Source organism: Sinohyriopsis cumingii, chromosome 9 (assembly GCF_028554795.1).
Source record: "Sinohyriopsis cumingii isolate HCF-2022 chromosome 9, ASM2855479v2, whole genome shotgun sequence".
NCBI lineage: Eukaryota > Metazoa > Mollusca > Bivalvia > Unionida > Unionidae > Sinohyriopsis > Sinohyriopsis cumingii.
Window position 1 is genome coordinate 29,027,184 of NC_142969.1, and position 18,704 is coordinate 29,045,887.

General features: G+C 34.2%; 1 protein-coding gene across 1 annotated transcript in view; it reads right to left on the minus strand.

Annotated features, from left to right (window-relative positions):
- LOC149791464 (uncharacterized) overlaps positions 1 to 18,704 on the minus strand; it is an 85,394-nt gene that overhangs the window by 38,197 nt on the left and 28,493 nt on the right. The window contains exons 13-21 of the mRNA XM_089969427.1: positions 17,836 to 18,003; positions 15,119 to 15,343; positions 14,150 to 14,401; positions 11,395 to 11,502; positions 9,367 to 9,534; positions 6,358 to 6,591; positions 5,060 to 5,311; positions 4,502 to 4,630; positions 1,274 to 1,669 (exon numbers count right to left, since the gene is read on the minus strand). Of these exons, the coding sequence (XP_089825553.1) occupies positions 1,274 to 1,669; positions 4,502 to 4,630; positions 5,060 to 5,311; positions 6,358 to 6,591; positions 9,367 to 9,534; positions 11,395 to 11,502; positions 14,150 to 14,401; positions 15,119 to 15,343; positions 17,836 to 18,003 (1,932 nt within the window). The remainder of the gene's footprint in view (positions 1 to 1,273; positions 1,670 to 4,501; positions 4,631 to 5,059; positions 5,312 to 6,357; positions 6,592 to 9,366; positions 9,535 to 11,394; positions 11,503 to 14,149; positions 14,402 to 15,118; positions 15,344 to 17,835; positions 18,004 to 18,704) is intronic.

An 18,704-nucleotide genomic window follows, 5' to 3' on the forward strand; every position in this document is an offset into this window, starting at 1 on the left:
TTGGCTGAATCTGAGACTCCAACCGGCGCAGACAGAGGTGAGATGGCAGTGATCCGTAACGGAGAACGCTTTAGACCACTCGGCCACTCGGGGCCCCCATATTTGACAAAAGAAGATCCAAAGTTCGGAAAAAACATATTACCTCATCTACGTTCGATACGGGAACATACGGCTACCGTCTTTAATGCAAAACTGATTGGGGCTTGCTTTAAACTATGTAATAAATGCATTTGTGTCATAAATAAAATTAAGAACATTTGGAAAAAATAACGCACATTTATGATTTTTTTCATGTTAATGTTAAGATAGGAGTTTCTGTATTATAGAGATGTTAAAAGTGCGAATCTGAACCTCAAGCTTAAAATTCCAAATTTAGATATGGTACTTGCACTTCTTTTATTGCATTACAATTTGACGTGTAATTAGACTATGTAAAGTTAAAAGAAGCATGAAAGTTGTGTGAGTCTAGCGTTATTCTGATGTTAAAGTATAAAACAACATCTAAACCTTGAGCGCGAGCGTGTTGTTTCTATGGTCTTAACACAATTTTCAGTGCATGACATACTTTGCGGCTTGTATATATGGCGGAGGAAGAACCCAGAATACCCCCGGTAAGAACCACCGACCCACGGGAAGTTGCTGGCAAGCTTTCTCTTTTACCCACATTGACCGTGCCGGAGACTCAAACCCATGCAGACAAAGGTGAGATGGCAGAGATCCGTAAAGGAGAGCGCTTTAGATCAATCGGTCTCCCAGGTACCCAGAGCATGAGCTTGAGTTGCTTGCTTAGCAAATTTGGAGAACACGTGTTATAAACAGAGTATTTAATAACCAAGGCTTCTTTATAAAGAGACTATATAATAAATGGATCATTTTGTATGAGTACCATATGATATCTTGGGTAAACTCTATGATATGTTGGGTTGACGAGCTGGCCAAATGCCAGGGTCAGTCGTCCATCCGAAATACGAGACAGCATACATACAATAATTTATAATAAAACTAATCACTGATAGGGAAACTATAGTCATTAAGGAATTCTTTGCATTATTTTGCGAACCAGGCATCATTCGAAATACACGTATATCTTTGTTTTAAATCAGAAATTTTGCAAAGGCGGATGACAAGTTGAAGAGTTTGTGCTTTAAGTGTAGAAAATGTCTTCACTTGCGAAATACATCAAAAGTATATACCACCTACCCCATGCAATTCCTATTTTGGCATACTTACGGCTGACATTATTAAGAACAGTAAGATGATAAATGCAACTCACATGGGTTAATCTCGCAGACAAAATCATTATTCTTTTTGCATCCTTTTATCAAAGATGGCGAAAACGTCCTGTAATGAAACACGTTAACTGAATAATCACTGACTGATACTGCTGCTACCATTTGTGAAGTAATCAGCTGATTGTCCGATGAAATATATTCACCACCATGAAGCGTCTCTTGAATTCCTGTCCAAAACTTAGTGGCGCCTTTAAAGAGAGGGATTCCAAGAAAGGCTAGAATATCTTTCGTGGATTGATTGGTAGGATTAAACAGATAACCTCCCTCTGTAAAGCAATATTTTGCAGCTTCAGCATGTTTCTGGACAGATTTGAAAACTCTGTAGCATTTCCCCTTGTACCCATAAGAAAGGGGAGGGCACTTCATACCAGTGTCGTCTGAAACAAAGGAGACACCACTACGTATTATCAATTAAAAAATATAATGCCAAAATATTTTATCGAAAATGAATAAATAACAATTGAAAATTACTAAATTAAAACTAGTTTATAAAAATGTAGAAAAGCTACGGAAAACAGCAACGCATACGGAGTACCATCAATGTCAAAGCGATGTAATTATTAGAAATATCCAGTCCTTTTATATATTAAGTACATGAAAAGGATCATAAATGGGGATTATTCTTTATCGTCAGATTATTGCATTACCATCTCGTTCATTACCAAATAACTGTGCCACTTCGCAGCAACATGAACTTTGGATAAACAGAATAGTGGCAAGTGTACGCAGGGTATGATTCAGGTGGCGTTGATTTCATTGTCAACCTGTTACATGGCATGCTTTTGTTTTGCTGTATGATTTGGTCTGTCTGAACATTGAAATCCCACGTGATTTCCGCCTCGCTGTTCTCAGCTACTTTACCTATCTTGCTATCGTGGTACTTGTTTATGCTCTCAAGGTCATAAGGCTCAGATAACTTCCAGTGAGAGGCTCGGACTAGTTTTCCAAGCCGATTTGGTACTCGCAGTGGGCTAGCAGTGGGTGACTATGACTTCTTTGCCAAACCGATTTTGTATTCACAGTGGTATAACAGTGGGATACTATGACTACTTTGTCATGCCGATATTGTACTCATATTGAGCTAGAAGTGGGCGGGCAGGACTAGCTTGCCAGGCATATTTGGTACTCACATTTGGCTAGCTTGCTGCACTCACCGATCAGATAATTTACTATCTCATCCTGTAAATTTTTGTTTTTACAATTACATGGCGCCTCGATTTTGTGCACTTACAATGATTTTGCTGATCACGAGTGCCTCGACCTGGACTGCCATTACCAATAATTCTGTTACTTTCTTAAGCTCTTCCAGCTATAATTATCTCTATATGCTCTCGCATGTCTGTCCTATTTCCGTACCAAATATTAATTTATTGCAAATTCCTTGTTCTGCATTTGCTAGTACTCTTCTAGTAATCATTTGTTCTCTTTCACAAGATCTTCATCCTGAAATAAGGTTAGAAATTCTTCATGACTCTCTCCGATACGTTTTTCAAGACTTTTCTTAACATCTTGTTTCCTATTATCAGGATCTCCCGCAATTTTCCCAGGAAAATTCACACTGTTCACATCCGTTCTTGAATGTTCAGCATTATGAATGGTCAGTAACTTTCTAATCCTTTATATTATTATTATTATTATTATTATTATTATTATTATTATTATTATTATTATTATCATTATTATTATTATCATCATTATTATTATTATTATTATCATTATTATTATTATTATTATTATTATTATCATTATTATTATTATTATCATTATTATTATTATTATTATTATTATTATTATTATCATTATTATTATTATCATTATTATTATTATTATTATCATTATTATTATTATTATCATTATTATTATCATTATTATTATTATTATTATTATTATTATCATTATTATCATTATTATTATTATCATTATTATTATCATTATTATTATTATTATTATTATTATTATTATTATTTCTGAAAGGTTTGAATATAAGATGAATCATCCTAGCAAGACATGTTAGCATCGGATTTATATCTGGCATTTGCTGATTAATGTTAAACTGTTCTGAACATTTAGTGGGTAGTAATATCACTTTTTTGTGTAAGACAGTTTAAATTTAATTTTATTTCCAATCGGAGGGTGATAGCCCACTATATGTTCAACGACATTCGATGTAGAGGGTAGATATATTGTAAGAAAACAAAACAGAGGTATGTAATCACTGTGGGTACACCGTTCTAATAAACGTCGTAAAAAGCGTTAAATTTGCTGCATATCAATGTGAGAGATATGAACATATGTTAGCTGCATCGTTTAAAAACTGGTGTACATTAGGTCAGTTATATAAACATTATAAATGAATATGTATTTTATATTTGTACATCTGTTTCGCACAGAAGCTTTGTTTGCAATTTTCAGAGGTTACTTTTCATTGTGGCATCACAGAACAAATCAGAAAAAGTAGGGTACGTTATTTTCTAACTAATTCACAATATATTGAAACGTTACAGTACACTAAATTGGATTTGAAATATCACGTGGTCTTAATTAGGGAGAAACAAGCAGATGCTCGAACACAAGACAAATATTTTGGGTGTACTATTTCGCAGAGGTACAAGATTCCAGCGAGTCCTTACTACATCCTTCACAAGAATGCTAAGTAGATCGTACAGTTGATACAGAGACGGGGCCCCGAGTGGCCGAGTGGTCTAAAGCGTTCTTCGTTACGGATCACTGCCATCTCACCTCTGTCTGCGGCGGTTCGAGTCTAAGATTCAGCCAATGTGGGCATGTGAGAAAGCTTGCCAGTAGCTTCTCGTGGGTCGGTGGTTCTTTCCGGGATTTTCCGGGTTCTTCCTCCACCGTTAATACTGGCCGCCATGTATAGCCTATCGTGCTGAAAAATGACGTTAAACCCCACAACAACAACAACAACAAGATACAGAGACATGTACGGTAAAAGGTAGTTAAAATGTAAAATCTTAGGTGAACTGGGGAGCTGACGATAGGTTAATTAGCCAGATCAATGTAAAATGCAAGACTGGCATACGCCTTGAAAACGAAACAAAAGGTGGGATAGAAATATAAATGATTGTTCGACAGAAACATATATAAAGAGACTGATATTTATTTATCAATTCATTAATGCGTTATTTCTGAATGAGAAATCAGTTGTAGCATTAATAAGAGATGAATGTAAGGGAATGAACTCTTACCAAAATATCCACATGTATCAAAACTGTATGTTATATTGCTCCCATCGATCACCTTTAATTTGTATTCATCCCGATGAAAAACGCCGTGGTTATACAAAGAGTCGCATGACACTGGTAAGTTATCCGATACTGAAATTATTGTTTTAGAAATGATATTCAATAAGTAATGAAAAATAACTCACTGAAATATAAAAAAATTAATTTAAACAGTTTTCACCGTAATTATCGTCTTTCAGCTAAATTATTAATACTTTTATAACTGCATGTTAATGAGTCAAACTTCATCAGAATACAAGATCCTTTCATTAAGTTACACATTTTAAACAGCAGTCGTACACATTTTGTCATTTTTATTTCAAAAGCCTTTAATAAAGGATAGCCTCACTAATAGTATTTGTTCTGAAGGCTGTTGTTGAAGTTTGAAAAAATAAGTACTAGTTATTGCCAAACGTGCATTATAGACATCTATTAGAAATTGAAATAGTCCTTAAGAAATGTGGACGTTCCCAATGTTCTGTTTCCTCTAGTTTAAACTCAGGTGATATATAACATTCTTACTCAGGTTGTACGCCCGCACTGCACTTTCGTTCCCACAATGTTGGTAGGTTCTTCCTGGGCACAGTGATTGGCAACTTCCGTTTATTGGGGCTAAACCGGACGTTGAATTTCGGCAGAAGCAGTAGAGTTGACTTGTCAAAGCTATAGAGGCATTCCTGCTGAGACATATTTGTCTGCAAAGCGTGAGTTCCATGGATACATTCTGTAGTGCAGCATCAGAGTCTGGAGGTCTTGTGAAGCAACCAATATAATCTGCAAGAAAACCCAAAGGGAGACGAACATTTACTACACAACATTCTCGAATTTTAGTTGGCTAACTAAGTGGATCTATCAAAAACAACACGAATTTCCAGTGACTCTTAAGTCCAGGATGTTACATCTGGCTGCAGCCTTTTTTATGTGTTCTCACATTAATAATGCCACGCGCACATAACATATATGATATATCCCACAACGTCATGCGAAATAATTGATCTTTTATTGCGTTCTCCTTTGGAAACTGTTCTTCTGCATTGTTGTCTGGTGGAATATATATATTTCAATGGGAAACTAATTCTCTCGGCAAAAGTCAAGAATGGAATATTAGCTATCGGTTATTGCATGAGTATTATTTTCCTGAAGTTATGCACTACTGTTTTATTGTTCGCTAAGGATGACCGCATTATTGGATGCAGCAAGTTGACGTAACAGATGACCGCTTTATTCAGTATGGTAAATGAAGTGGTCTCTATTTGCTTTGCCTACCTCGAACTTAATGTCGGTGTGTGAGAAAGCTTGCCGGTAACTTCTTGTGGGCTGATGGTATCTTCTAGTTTCTTTCTCTACCAAATATACTTTCAGCCCTCTATGTCTTATCATATACTGAATAATGTCATTCAATTTCACAAGTGCAAAGTAAATGCTACCCCCCCCCCCGTTTAGATTTCAAGAGAGATTGAAAAGTGGGATTTTTCCTTCCTCAACATTGAAAATTGATATAAATAAATGAGATGGAAGTCGTGTCATTTTGATTGACTTGAACAAATAATGTATTTATTTATTTATCTGGGGAGTAGTGTAGAAATCGAATACTTTTCTTCTCTTAAAATTTTAATTGTACGTAAAAGGAACCAAGTTCGTAACTTCGTAACTTCACAGAGCAAACAAATAATACAAATCACATTTTATTTTCAGCTAGGCCCAAAATTGCAAGAAGTGTCATTTTTATACAAAAAATTCACCTTTTTTAGACTCACGACATAATTGATTTAGTTACACGCAAGGTAAATAAATTCCAAATTAAAAATTCCATTACTTACCTGTTTCTTTTCGGCATATTCCGCCAGCAACGTAACCCAGGTCACTGGTCTGGGAATTCGTTAGCTGAATATTTGATTTGATATCTATACACATGTGCTTCTTTGAGTGGAAATTATTTAGTGATACTCCATTATAGTTGAGATGTCCATTTATGGTGTTTAAGGTCCCCAGTTGGGTGTCATCATAAATACCCACAGCAATTTCATAAAGATCCCGCCGAATGAATCCTAAACCTGAGGATACAAAGTTGACAACATGTTGTATTCTCTCTCTCAAACTCTTGCAGTTATTCAAACTGTGACTCTCAAACTCTTGCAGTTATTCAAACTGTCACTCTCTAATACTGTGTCTCTCATATTTCAAAATGAGACGATAAGAATTATACGCATTGAAAAAGTGGGGGAAAAAAATCGCAACTCATTAACGGTTCATTGTTGGTATAATGTCATGCATTACTGTAAAGAAAGAAAAGACAATTAAGTTTTCAATATATTTGCATAACAACTTTCATATAGTAGTAAGTTTCTCTGGGTCTTATATGTAATTACTTATTTTCACGTATCAATAATGTTACTTTAATTAAAATATCAAACCTTAGATTAATGTTATTTTAATTAAAAAGTAATATAACTACCGAATAATGCTATTTTAAAGTAAAATATAAAAACGATAGTATAACCTTATTTTAAATACAAATTGTTTAGATAACTGTCAGGCTTAGATCCAAGATTCTGAAAATAGGTTTGTGAAGACATTTTCAGGGTGTGAAACTAACATGTATCCACTAGTCAAAGACTTTAAGTAGGTTTCACAATATACTAAAATTGATATTAGTTTAACGGGAGTAATGACAATTTTATTTTTAAAGTTCCACTGAAAGTGTGGAGATGGGCTGCTGACTTCTGAATCTGCAAGGACAGAGATTGCATTTCCACTGATGTAGTTACAGTTTATCTAAGCTACACACGCCTAAACATGCTTTAATAGCTAAACCGTATATACACCTCTAAACATCATTTGAAACCTAAAAAGACCTTGCTTAAATTGGTTTAGTGCAAAATAAGATAAAATACAGTATGAAACAAATGTTTAGCATTATACCCATTTCTAAGAGAAATTTTCATTTGCTTGGCTTTGTGTTATTTTTTTTGTAAAGTATATTGAGGATTATTCGTATCATTATTCTGAATACTCATATTTGTTTTAATGAGGCTGTCAGGACATTCACATGATGTCCTGATATTATTGCAGAATTTCCATCGTCGGTGTTCACTTCAAAGTCATTACAAATAACATTCTCCTAACAGTGATAGTCTATTTTTTTGAGTTTTGGCGATTTACATCAGGACAGTAACTCGACCCAAGCACGTATTATAAAAGTGGTCCATTGTAATATTTAATTATTTTCCTTTTTTGCTTAAATAATATATATATATATATATATATATATATATATATATATATATATATATATATATATATATATATATATATATATATATATATATATATAGTTCATTTGCTTGAAATCAGTCTTGTCGAATTTAAAATTTTCTTGTCGAAACACACACACACACACACACACACACACACACACACACACACATATATATATATATATATATATATATATATATATATATATATATATATATATATATATATATATATATATACTAAAAAAGTAGCTTTTATGTTTTGTTGCAGTGTTCCTATGGGGAGATTTGTATTCACGCCAGCCCAGGCCCCCTCCGTTTGCCATTCCTAGCAAAGCTGCTGATCAAATCTTTTAACATTCTTATCTTAACAGGCTGCATCCAGGTGATTTGACGAATGCGACTTTCTGCCATTCTATTTTCAGATCGTTTCAAAAACTGATTTCAGTGTATGGCTGAATATTGCTTACGTTATAGATGTGCTTGTTCCAGCCATATCCAACGGTCAATTCTTCATCAGCATAATTACCGTGAGAGTCATGACTGTTGACTTGTAAAATTGTTTTCAGTCGCCCTTAGATGACAACGAGTGTACAGCTCGCATCTGATTGTTTGACACGTGCAGCATTTTGATTTTCGTTGGGTTCATTTGGTTTCAAAAATCGGATTAATGACTGAACTTTTGGTTTTGTTATACATGTGCTACCTCAGGGCCATGTCAAGTGGGCAGTTTATGCCACCATAGTTACCATTCAATGGCCCAAAAGGAAGGACTTGTTGCACTGGCCATAATCCCTTTCGAATGGTAAAATTATTAGAAAATTAATTTGGTTGCATACAAATTACAAACTAGTTCACTAAGTTCGAAAATATCGCAAAACAGATGGGAATGGCAGCTGACTGAGGTTCCCACTAGAGGGCGTGTCGTAAAAAAACGTTTGAATCTATCTGCATATATTATTTACAAGGTTAATTGCACGTTCTATGATGGGAGTTAAAAAACAAAATTAAAACCAAATGGGATCAACGAGTTTAAAAGAACGTTTAAAAATAAAATACAAGAAAAGTATAGAAGAAACTGGGATATCGCGACGAGTTTCGAACTCGCAACCTCTTGTTTTGCAAGTTGGGCCGACAGAAAGAAAGAACAAATGAACATCAAAATACAAGAAAGTAGAATTTTTTTTAACAAATTGGATTAGCGAGTTTAAGAAAAAGGTTGAACATAAAAATAGAAAAATATATAAAAATTAAGATGCCAACTATTCTTTGGCATGCTGGGCACAAAGAAAAAAAAGGGCAAATGTGTTTTTTTTTAATATAAAATTAATGTATAGACGAATTCGTGCAATTATAGTATTAAAAAAAACAATTTTCACTTACAGTTAGGTAACAACATTTCCTAAACTGTTAATCGGAAAACAAAATGTATGATGAAGTATTGACTGTCACTTCTGCAGTCAAATTCCGAAGTTATGTTATGACACTCGAGAAATTTTAAGGACATTTGTAGCTAATGCTCTTTACACTCTTATCCAAATTGTTGACATCCAAATTGTTAAATCTTGTTACCCCTAATGTAATGGGTCAGCGTATTATTCAATACTGTAGATTTTATTGATGCTGGTATAGCGCCATTTGCTCCACATTGTGTGACCGTATCTGATATTGTAGATGAATTCACGAACTTGTAGCAGTCGCCTTCTATCCCAACCCATTCGGCTGGACATTCTGTATTATCTGAAACATAAAAAAAAATTAAAATTAAAAAAAGTAATGGCTAAATGTTGCCATTTGATAATAATAACTACTCGATAATGAAACTGGGACGACCTCCTTGGTGTGTTAAAATTACGAAGGAGACGGACTTTTTTTTACTAAAACCTCGTTCTGACTGCAGGTTTATACATTACTGGTACCACGTGCCAAATCAATGCATGAGATGTATAATGTAGTATATCCTGTTTTAGTTCCTTAGCAATCAATAACACGTAATAATGGAGAAATGTGTACCTCCGTAATTTACCCTCAAAATTAACATTTTTTAATTACAAGATTTTTAAGAACAAAACTTTTCAAGGTTCTCACATGCCTCATAAGGCAGTTCTTGTTGAAAAGTTGTACTCTCATCTCTTGCATAGAAGCCAAACCCAACAATTTGAAAAATGATTACGCATTCCATCTATTATCTGGGCTCAAATTAAAGTATCGATTTTCTCATTTTTAATATGCTTCGAAAATTTTGAAACAATTTATGCAAGATATTTCTAAATGAAATCGTTAATACCAATACTAGCCTGTTTAGGAACAATTGCTTATTGTTTCTTTACAGATGATGGCCGCTCATGACTATTCAAGAGTTTTACATTCTGCACATTTGTGTTTTTAATTAAATAACGATTCCAACATTTCATGTCTTATTTCATCTGACATTCAAATAATAATCATGGAATGCTTTTTCGAATTGAATTGGTTACATTTCAACATTATATTTTGTAGCTGATGATAAAGGTACGTATTTAGAAAGCCGGTCACTATGTTGCAATGTATAAGTACGACTGGGAAAATTCTTCATCACTAAATTTCAGTTATTTAAAGTTACGAATAAGAAACAATAAGCTCAGATACCATGTCCGTTGTTCCACAAAAGAAGTGTAATTATTATAGTTCATTCCAGAGGTGGTATTCAAACGAATTGAGTGGGTCTGATTTTATTTAAGCTATTTCTGCCGAAATTAACCATCACATATACGTTGGTTTAAGAAATGTTTTGGCGGAAACGTCCAGATTAAAAGTACTGAATTACAGCTAGAGTTTATAGCATTGAGTCAGAACCAAACCTCTAGCTAGATTAACAAACTTTAGTTTGGATCACGAGAGTCAAAACCGCTCATTATTTAGTAGTATGCAATCTTATAATGCAACCTAACGCTAATGATCTGCATGTGTGGAAGTTCATAATTTTTGTGAAAACTGAGAGAAATCAAAGTCAGTTGTTGCTGTCACTTAAAGAGCAACCCCACACAAAAACAAATCGTTTCAATTATCACAGAGAAAAATCTTCTTCTTCTAGTGAACTAGAAATTTAAGTTTGATTTTTATCCTGATTGGTAACTGCAAAAATAACATACCGTTGATTATTATTTGTATTGTACATAGCATTCTATTGTACTCTCAATATGTAGTGACACATTGTTCATTTTAGACTGCAATATTTTTGTTATTTGTTTTTATCTTCTTCAGATTTCTAATTATAATTTGTACATTCCCAGTTACGCAGTAGAATCATCAACATATAATGAAAGCCAATATCATGTGTAAATCCACTTTTAATTACATGCAGTAAGTTGTGACCTGTCCGTATTTAGCTCGAGCACGGAAACCCAAGCAGACTACAGGCCCGTCAGGAAATGCTGTAATACAAAAACATGTTTTCTCCATATTTGAATTCGTAGATTAAAAGCTGTGCAACGAAATATGAGACTGCACAATAATACAACAATTTATCGTTAAAAATGTGTTCGGAAGGCGTTTAAGATTACGTTCAATATTGCATGTTTTCATGTGTATTTATTTATACATCGATATATCTTGACTTACCGGAGAAATTACAGTGTAGCAGATGACCTTTGACATAATACTCTCCAGAGTAGTATATCCCAGCCTCAAATAGGTCGTCACACGTGTTTGCAAATGATACGTATTTGTCTGGAATCAAGAGGCAAATTGGAAACATTTACTAAACATATTACTAAGGTAGCGGAACTTGTTAAAGCAACATTAGCCTCAATTCTGATAGTCATAGTCTATATATATATATATATATATATATATATATATATATATATATATATATATATATAGTCTAGATATTAGTTTTGGAACCTCATGTGTTTCGTATCGGCCAATTTATTTAGTTTGTATCACGTGATAACATGTAGCTGATGGCACAATTTTCGGATGTTTTCTTGGCAATAATTTTGCGCTTTGCTTCAAAACAAATAAAAAGGCTTCGAGATTGTCTAAATCACATAAGTATACACATTATTCATAACAATGACCAAAATACATGAAATTATCTAATGCACTTTCATAATATTTAAAAATACCTATATTGTTCCTTAATAAATAAAATTCATTGGTGCAACTTGTTTGTTTTTGACTGTCAAACGCATATATCAGGCGAACTCTTATCTCCACCAACATCGCATTTCCCCCCTTACTGAAGCTCATTCATTAACTAATTTTAAATTTTGAATTTAATTACATTTTCTTCTTTTCTTTCTTTCCTTATTTATATTTGTGAATAAAAAAAATTTATATACCATATTGAAGTCAATAGATTTTTTAAAAGATAAATATTTATATTTTGGTACATTAACATTTACACAATTTTAGAAAGAAACCAGATTAATTGATTTTTTCTAACTCTGTAACATATGCAGCGTGCATGATTTACAGAATGGTAGAAAACTGCATCATTGTCATCACCAAGGAACTGTAACAAAAACATACATAGATGTTAAAGAGAAGAAAATATTGATTCTTAATATATGCTCATTTTTTCCCCGTTGACTTTACATTGTCAGAATCGTTCAATATTCCCCGATACTAAACGCGCGCGACAATACACATATAGTATTCACGTAAATAAAGGAACTACGTTTTATTGTAAACAAACAATCACGCTGACGCCAACACTTTTGATTTGTAAAGAAATCATGTCTACTCGCGTAAGAGGCTATTTACGTTGTGGTTGTTTAAATTTCTTTCTGAATGGTATAAAATATGTTTCGTTGATTGCAAAAAACCCCAGCTGTTTTGGCACATTCCGCGTTGATACAATGTTACGGATTTAGACTAGCTACATTATATAAAAGACGGAAGATTAGGTCCTTACAAATAACATACAAGTGACAAGGCATATACTGTCTTCTTTACCTGGTGATAAGAATAGCAAAATAAGATATACTTACAGTTTTACACCCTGAATTTCCTGAAAATGTTTTTTCTTAATTCCTCAAATCTGAATTACATAAGCCACGTCATATGTTTTCAATCTGGATTACACATTTCGAAATTGTGCTGTAATTGCGATGATAAGTGCAATTGCATCCTCCTTACTGCACTCAAAATGAAATAAGCATTAAATTCCATAGCGTATTTTTGATAATTGCAATTGAAAGACTTCATATTTTTCCCAGGTTATGATTTAAAATATTCAATGACGGAAACAGAAACACATTTGCAGACGTAAACACGCTTCTCCCGCGCCACTTCAATCCGATATATTTCATGTATAATTTGCACAGATGAATCCAGTCCAAAATCACAAACTTTCGTCGAATCGAAACAAAATACCAAAATATATTCATTCCAGATCGAATGGTCGTTACAATGCGCATTCATTCATTGTGTAATGACAAATCTGCGCTTGTGTATTTAGTTTGAAATACGGCATTCATTCATTCACGTAATTTCTTGTAGTGTATTTTGTGTATATAATTAAACCTTAAGTAGAATAAAACATGAGCATATAATAAAAAAGTTTACTGCATTTGCATGGGAAAATATCAACTCGTTTTGTCGGAAGGATATGCAGTATTCCATCCCAAAACTCGTTTATATTTTCCCATACAAATGCAGTAACCTATAAATATTAAGATTATTTATTATGTCTGCCATTGTTGACATTTACCGTAACTGTGCATTTATTTTCTGATTTCTACAATGATCGCAAATGGCACTATGATAAATCGCCGTGAAGCAGCTGTCGTTCATAGCAATGGAGAGCAAAACGTGGTACTCATAAATAAACAGTCATGGAACAAATATCTGCAGTCAAGTACATTTTTAAGTTTTGAATTTCAGTACAGGTATAATGATGATTCAAAGTGGAAATTAAGATTTGATAAAACTTGCATTGTGTACAAATTATTCTGCGACTTCCTCTTAAGGGCGAGGATATATATGGCTGAGTGTGTGAGCTTTCTTGTGCATGATCGTTAGGACAGGTGTCTCTGATTACGACATGTGTTTCATTTCTGCTTCGGACAAATTATAACTCTCCAACCGTTTTATATTAGCCTTAGTCCAAATAATTTTGCTTGATATAATCATGTATGCATGCGGACAGAGTGGGATCCTGATCTAAGGAATTTCTTCACTGTTTGGCATAGGTGCTTCCTTGCTGCGCATATCATTGTTGCCAAGCACGCTGACGCATGAAAACTAAGCGATCGCCAAAGTTATTCGTGGTTCTAGCTTTGGACATGCTGCAGCTCTATATGATAGATGATATTAAAAGGTACGGTTGTACAGAGAAGTATGAAATATTTGTGGAAAAGTTACTTACCGACTTGATATATTGAGGAAGTGTTGCCATTGCTACCGCAAACCTGGTTACGCTGCCCACTGCAACTTGATGTGCAACGACCGGGCGTAGGGGTTGTAAAGTTGTCTGAGCATGCGCATGCATCGGGTTTTAGGAAGGCGTACAATGTACCTTTACCTCTGCACCATTCCACACACTGTTGAATAGTCATGAATTCATAGTTTGTTATACCTTCGCAAGCACTAACGGCATCAGTGTAGCAACCAACATACTCTGAAAAAGTCAAATTCATGGCTCATACAAGCTGAATATATATATATATATATATATATATATATATATATATATATATATATATATATATATATATATATATATGGTAATCTGAAGGTGCCTGTTCATTCTGTTTTCTGTGTGTGTGTGTGTGTGTGTGTGTGTGTGTGTACGTGTGTTGAGTTTTGTTTTGTTTTAGTCATATTGCTACGATGTCTGCAGTGGGGAAGTTCAAAGTGATGTTTAGCACTGGGGCATCATGCCACATACATTTAGCATCATGTCCTACCAGGTCAGATTATCCTGACACCTCTTAATGCTGGACACCAAGAGAGGCAGATGCAAGTACCATTTTATTCAGTTTTAGACATAACTTGGGCATGGCTAGAACTCACGATGTCCCGCATTCAAGGCGGACGCTCTATCCACTTAGCCTACCGGAGCGGTCGAGTATATATATATATATATATATATATATATATATATATATATATATATATATATATATATATATATATATATATATATATATATATATATATATTGTAATAAATAAGTGATTATAATTTTTAAATACAACATTCATGGCAAAGTGAAGGAAATTATTTACAGAGGTAGGTATGCACCCAGTCAGAGTCAGAAGGAAATAACGAAAGGAAAAATGCACAGAAGGACGAAACAACGGATACCAATATTAACAACGAAAGCTGAACATACCTTCTCCCTTTTCACAGAGGTAGGATAGGGTTGTGCTTTCATATGTTGAGTTCCATATTGATGAATTGCTGGTATGAACGAATACAGTGACATATTCGTTGCTAGGATATTCTTTTGACCACAAGGAGATGTTGAATATCTTTCCATTGGCCCATCTGTAATGGCCGCTATAGTTGAAGAGTGCCTTCAGACCTATGCGCCATTTGTCAACGGAAGCGTAGATACCTAAAGTACATAATATGTTTTGAAAGATCTAAATAATTATACAGAAACACTACCACTTGCTTTTATAATCTTTTCAATTCAGCTCTATTACATTCAATTTATTTTGCATAACTTCCATGTACGGATTACGTATAAGTTCATAAGAGCAAAGACATATAGAAAGAGCTGTACAGGAAATGGGAGTAATATATCCCATGATTGGACTCAACATAATATTTATAGTACGCTTCCAAAATATGGTTTAATTCCCAGCCTCGCTGCTTTATAAAGAGAAATCCTTTATAATGTATAAAATATAAACCATTCCAAACTTGTCTTAAAATATAAGTAAGAAAGCTTTAAAATTTTCCATAATCTGAGCTATTACTTATACCATTTCCAAGTTACTACATATTTCATATTGTCTAGACCTGTTTGTGGGAAGAACACGCATGCGCTGTCCAGCTCATCCCAGTCGAAGCTAAAAGTCCTTCGAATAACTCCGAGTAACGAAATAAGAAGATGATAAACGAGTTGATTAAATTTCCTGAATAGTCTATTATCTTAAACTTAATTGAACTAAGAATCTCTCGAACTGTCGTGCTAGATCCGTTGGGGTGTTCGACCTGTCGGGATTCGACTGTATATTGAGAAAGATGGAGTAGTGCGTACTGTATTTGGGTGCATAGATACGAGTCAACACACATATGATCAAAAATTTGGTACCGATTTTGTCATTCCCAGACACGGGTCTGTCAATGAGATTTTGTTTGCTTCTGATTCTGAATTACAATCAACTCTCTTTACAACGACTAACTTGGCTGCAAGTAGTTTCGTCGTTAGATCGTATTTTTGCATTTGTGTTGATTTAGCCAATTTTTAAAATGTTTGACAGGAGTTATCGATCATACAGGTTTGTTCCATATGTCTGTAAACACAGATGTTAAGCTTAATAAATAATCTATCACAACTTGTCTAAATCCTGGAACGATTACTCAAATCATCATACTAAAACGTGGCAGATGCTTATTCTACCGTTCCCAAATTTATTTCAAACAAATGAAATTTAAAAAAATCTCTCTAGCTGGTTACATGCAGTTATGCCAAATCTCTCCTCCTCAACCCCTCTCTCCCACAGAATTTTGGTTATGAGTAATCAAGTAGTTGTGTTTACTCGATCGCAACAGAGAAATACATGTATATAAGCAATCCTGAATGATTATTTGTCTCATTTCAATAAATACTTTGGGTAGTGTCGTTGTAACATCTGATCCAAGGAATTCAGTCCCGTGGGTAGTGTCGCTGTGACACTTGGTTAGCAGATTTCAGGCCTTGGGACATGTCATTATAAACACGTAGTCAGCTGATTTCAGGCCTTGGGACATGTTATTATAACAACGTGGTCAGCATATTTCAGGCCTTGGGACATGTCTTTTTAACACGTGGTCAGCAGGTGTCAGGCTTTGGGACATGTCATTATAACACGTGGTCAGCAGTTTTCAGTCCTTCTTTTAGTGTCATTGTAAGACCCGATCAACAGATTTTATGCCCGAGGCCATGTATCACCTAGGTCAGCGGATTTCAGACATTGGGGCTGCGTAATTAGAGCACATGTCAGAGGATTTTGTTAGGATAGTAGTCCTTGTAACACTTGGTCAGTTGATTTCAGGTCTTGGGACTGTATCCTGGTAACACCTAGTCTGCAGACACAGGTCTCGGGAATGTGTCTTTGTAATAACAGTTCAGTGGATTTCAGGCCTTGAGGCATCGTCATCATAACGGTCAGTTTAATTAGGTTCTTTGCACATTTGTTACAAGAAAAAAAGATGAATGTCGTAGTAGGAACTTGAATTTTCCTTACACTGGTTGCATTTAATATTGCGTACGTTTGTTGCGATTGAGTTTTCACTGTTATGGCTAATAATCCGGTATAGAAAATAACGTTTTAACAAAAGATGACTAAATTTAGTTCTTTAAGTCCTCTTCAACAGGTTTCAGCTAGTAGTGACCGATGTAAAATTTAATATAAGCATATTTATTTTATCTTCTATTTTGTTAGTTCGAAAACGAAAGAATCTTTGATTCCTTGTGATAATGTTCCATCGTAATATGTAGTATTTTGTCGACTTTTATTCAGCATGATGTAAAAATTCTGTAATAAAGTAGACCCTCATGCTTTATTAGTCATGGAACTGTTTCGGTGAATAATATGAGATAATTGTCTCAAAATCCTAAAACATTAAGATAAGACTATCTTAATGACGATTTCGATGATGATGATGATGATGATGATGATGATGATGATGAATTATGTAAAACACATGTACAATAATAACGACAGTGATAAAAATGACGGTGATGATAATAATGATGACAACAACGATGATGAAAATATCGGTTCGGGTATTTAGCCAGTACGATATTTATGACTTTCCGTTCCCTCTCTACTTTAAAGTATTTTGATTCGTGGCACTAGTGTATACTTGATTATCACAACTTGAATGAATACTCACTTATCTTTTTGGCTACCGACAAGAGAGATTGAATTTCGGCCCCCGTTTCTATGACAACGGGATACGCGTCATGAGACCAACAGTAGGCCAAAGAATCCACATCTGCCTTTGGCAATCTGTAGAACTCATAACAGCTTGATCCTATTCGTAGCCATCCATATTTACAACCTGAAAAACCATAGTAATGTGAAATTATATTTATTAGAAACGAGCTAATTTTGCGTGAAATGATATCATGCTGATAAAAATTTCGTGAGGTTATAAACCTGATCTTGACTGCCTGTAGTAGCCAATTAGAGAGAATTCTGATTCATAAAGAATTATAAAATATTACTAAAATATATTGACATAAATAGATGCATAAAACATGAACAATTCCAAACTCCCACCCAAATTTAGAAAAGGTTTAAAAAATTAAACTAATAAGTTTATTTTTGCTATAGTCAGGTCAAAAGGAAGTTTTTATATTAGAATGATCGATACTGTGCTGGAACGTGTAAGTTTGAGCGCACTAAAGTAAAATACCTGATTCATTGCTGTTCACTAGGAAGTTAACTACTGGCGAATCTGAAAGTTCTTTCAAATTTAAACGTTGATTTCAAGAACTTTAGTATTAAATATGCCGGACCACATTCTCGCATCATTCACAACGTGCTTTCACATTTTTGCTGCGCACATTTAGTGCTGTTTGAAAGATATATTATGTCACTCTTCGCGTTTTACCTCATTTTATTATGTTAAGACGTCGGTTCGGTTTTAAAACTGCAATACGCATTTCATTATCGTTCAAGAGTGATATTTTGCTACGTCAAATCATTAACTCCATTTGTACTTTTACAGAACCACATTGTCAATTTTTTAAATGACGA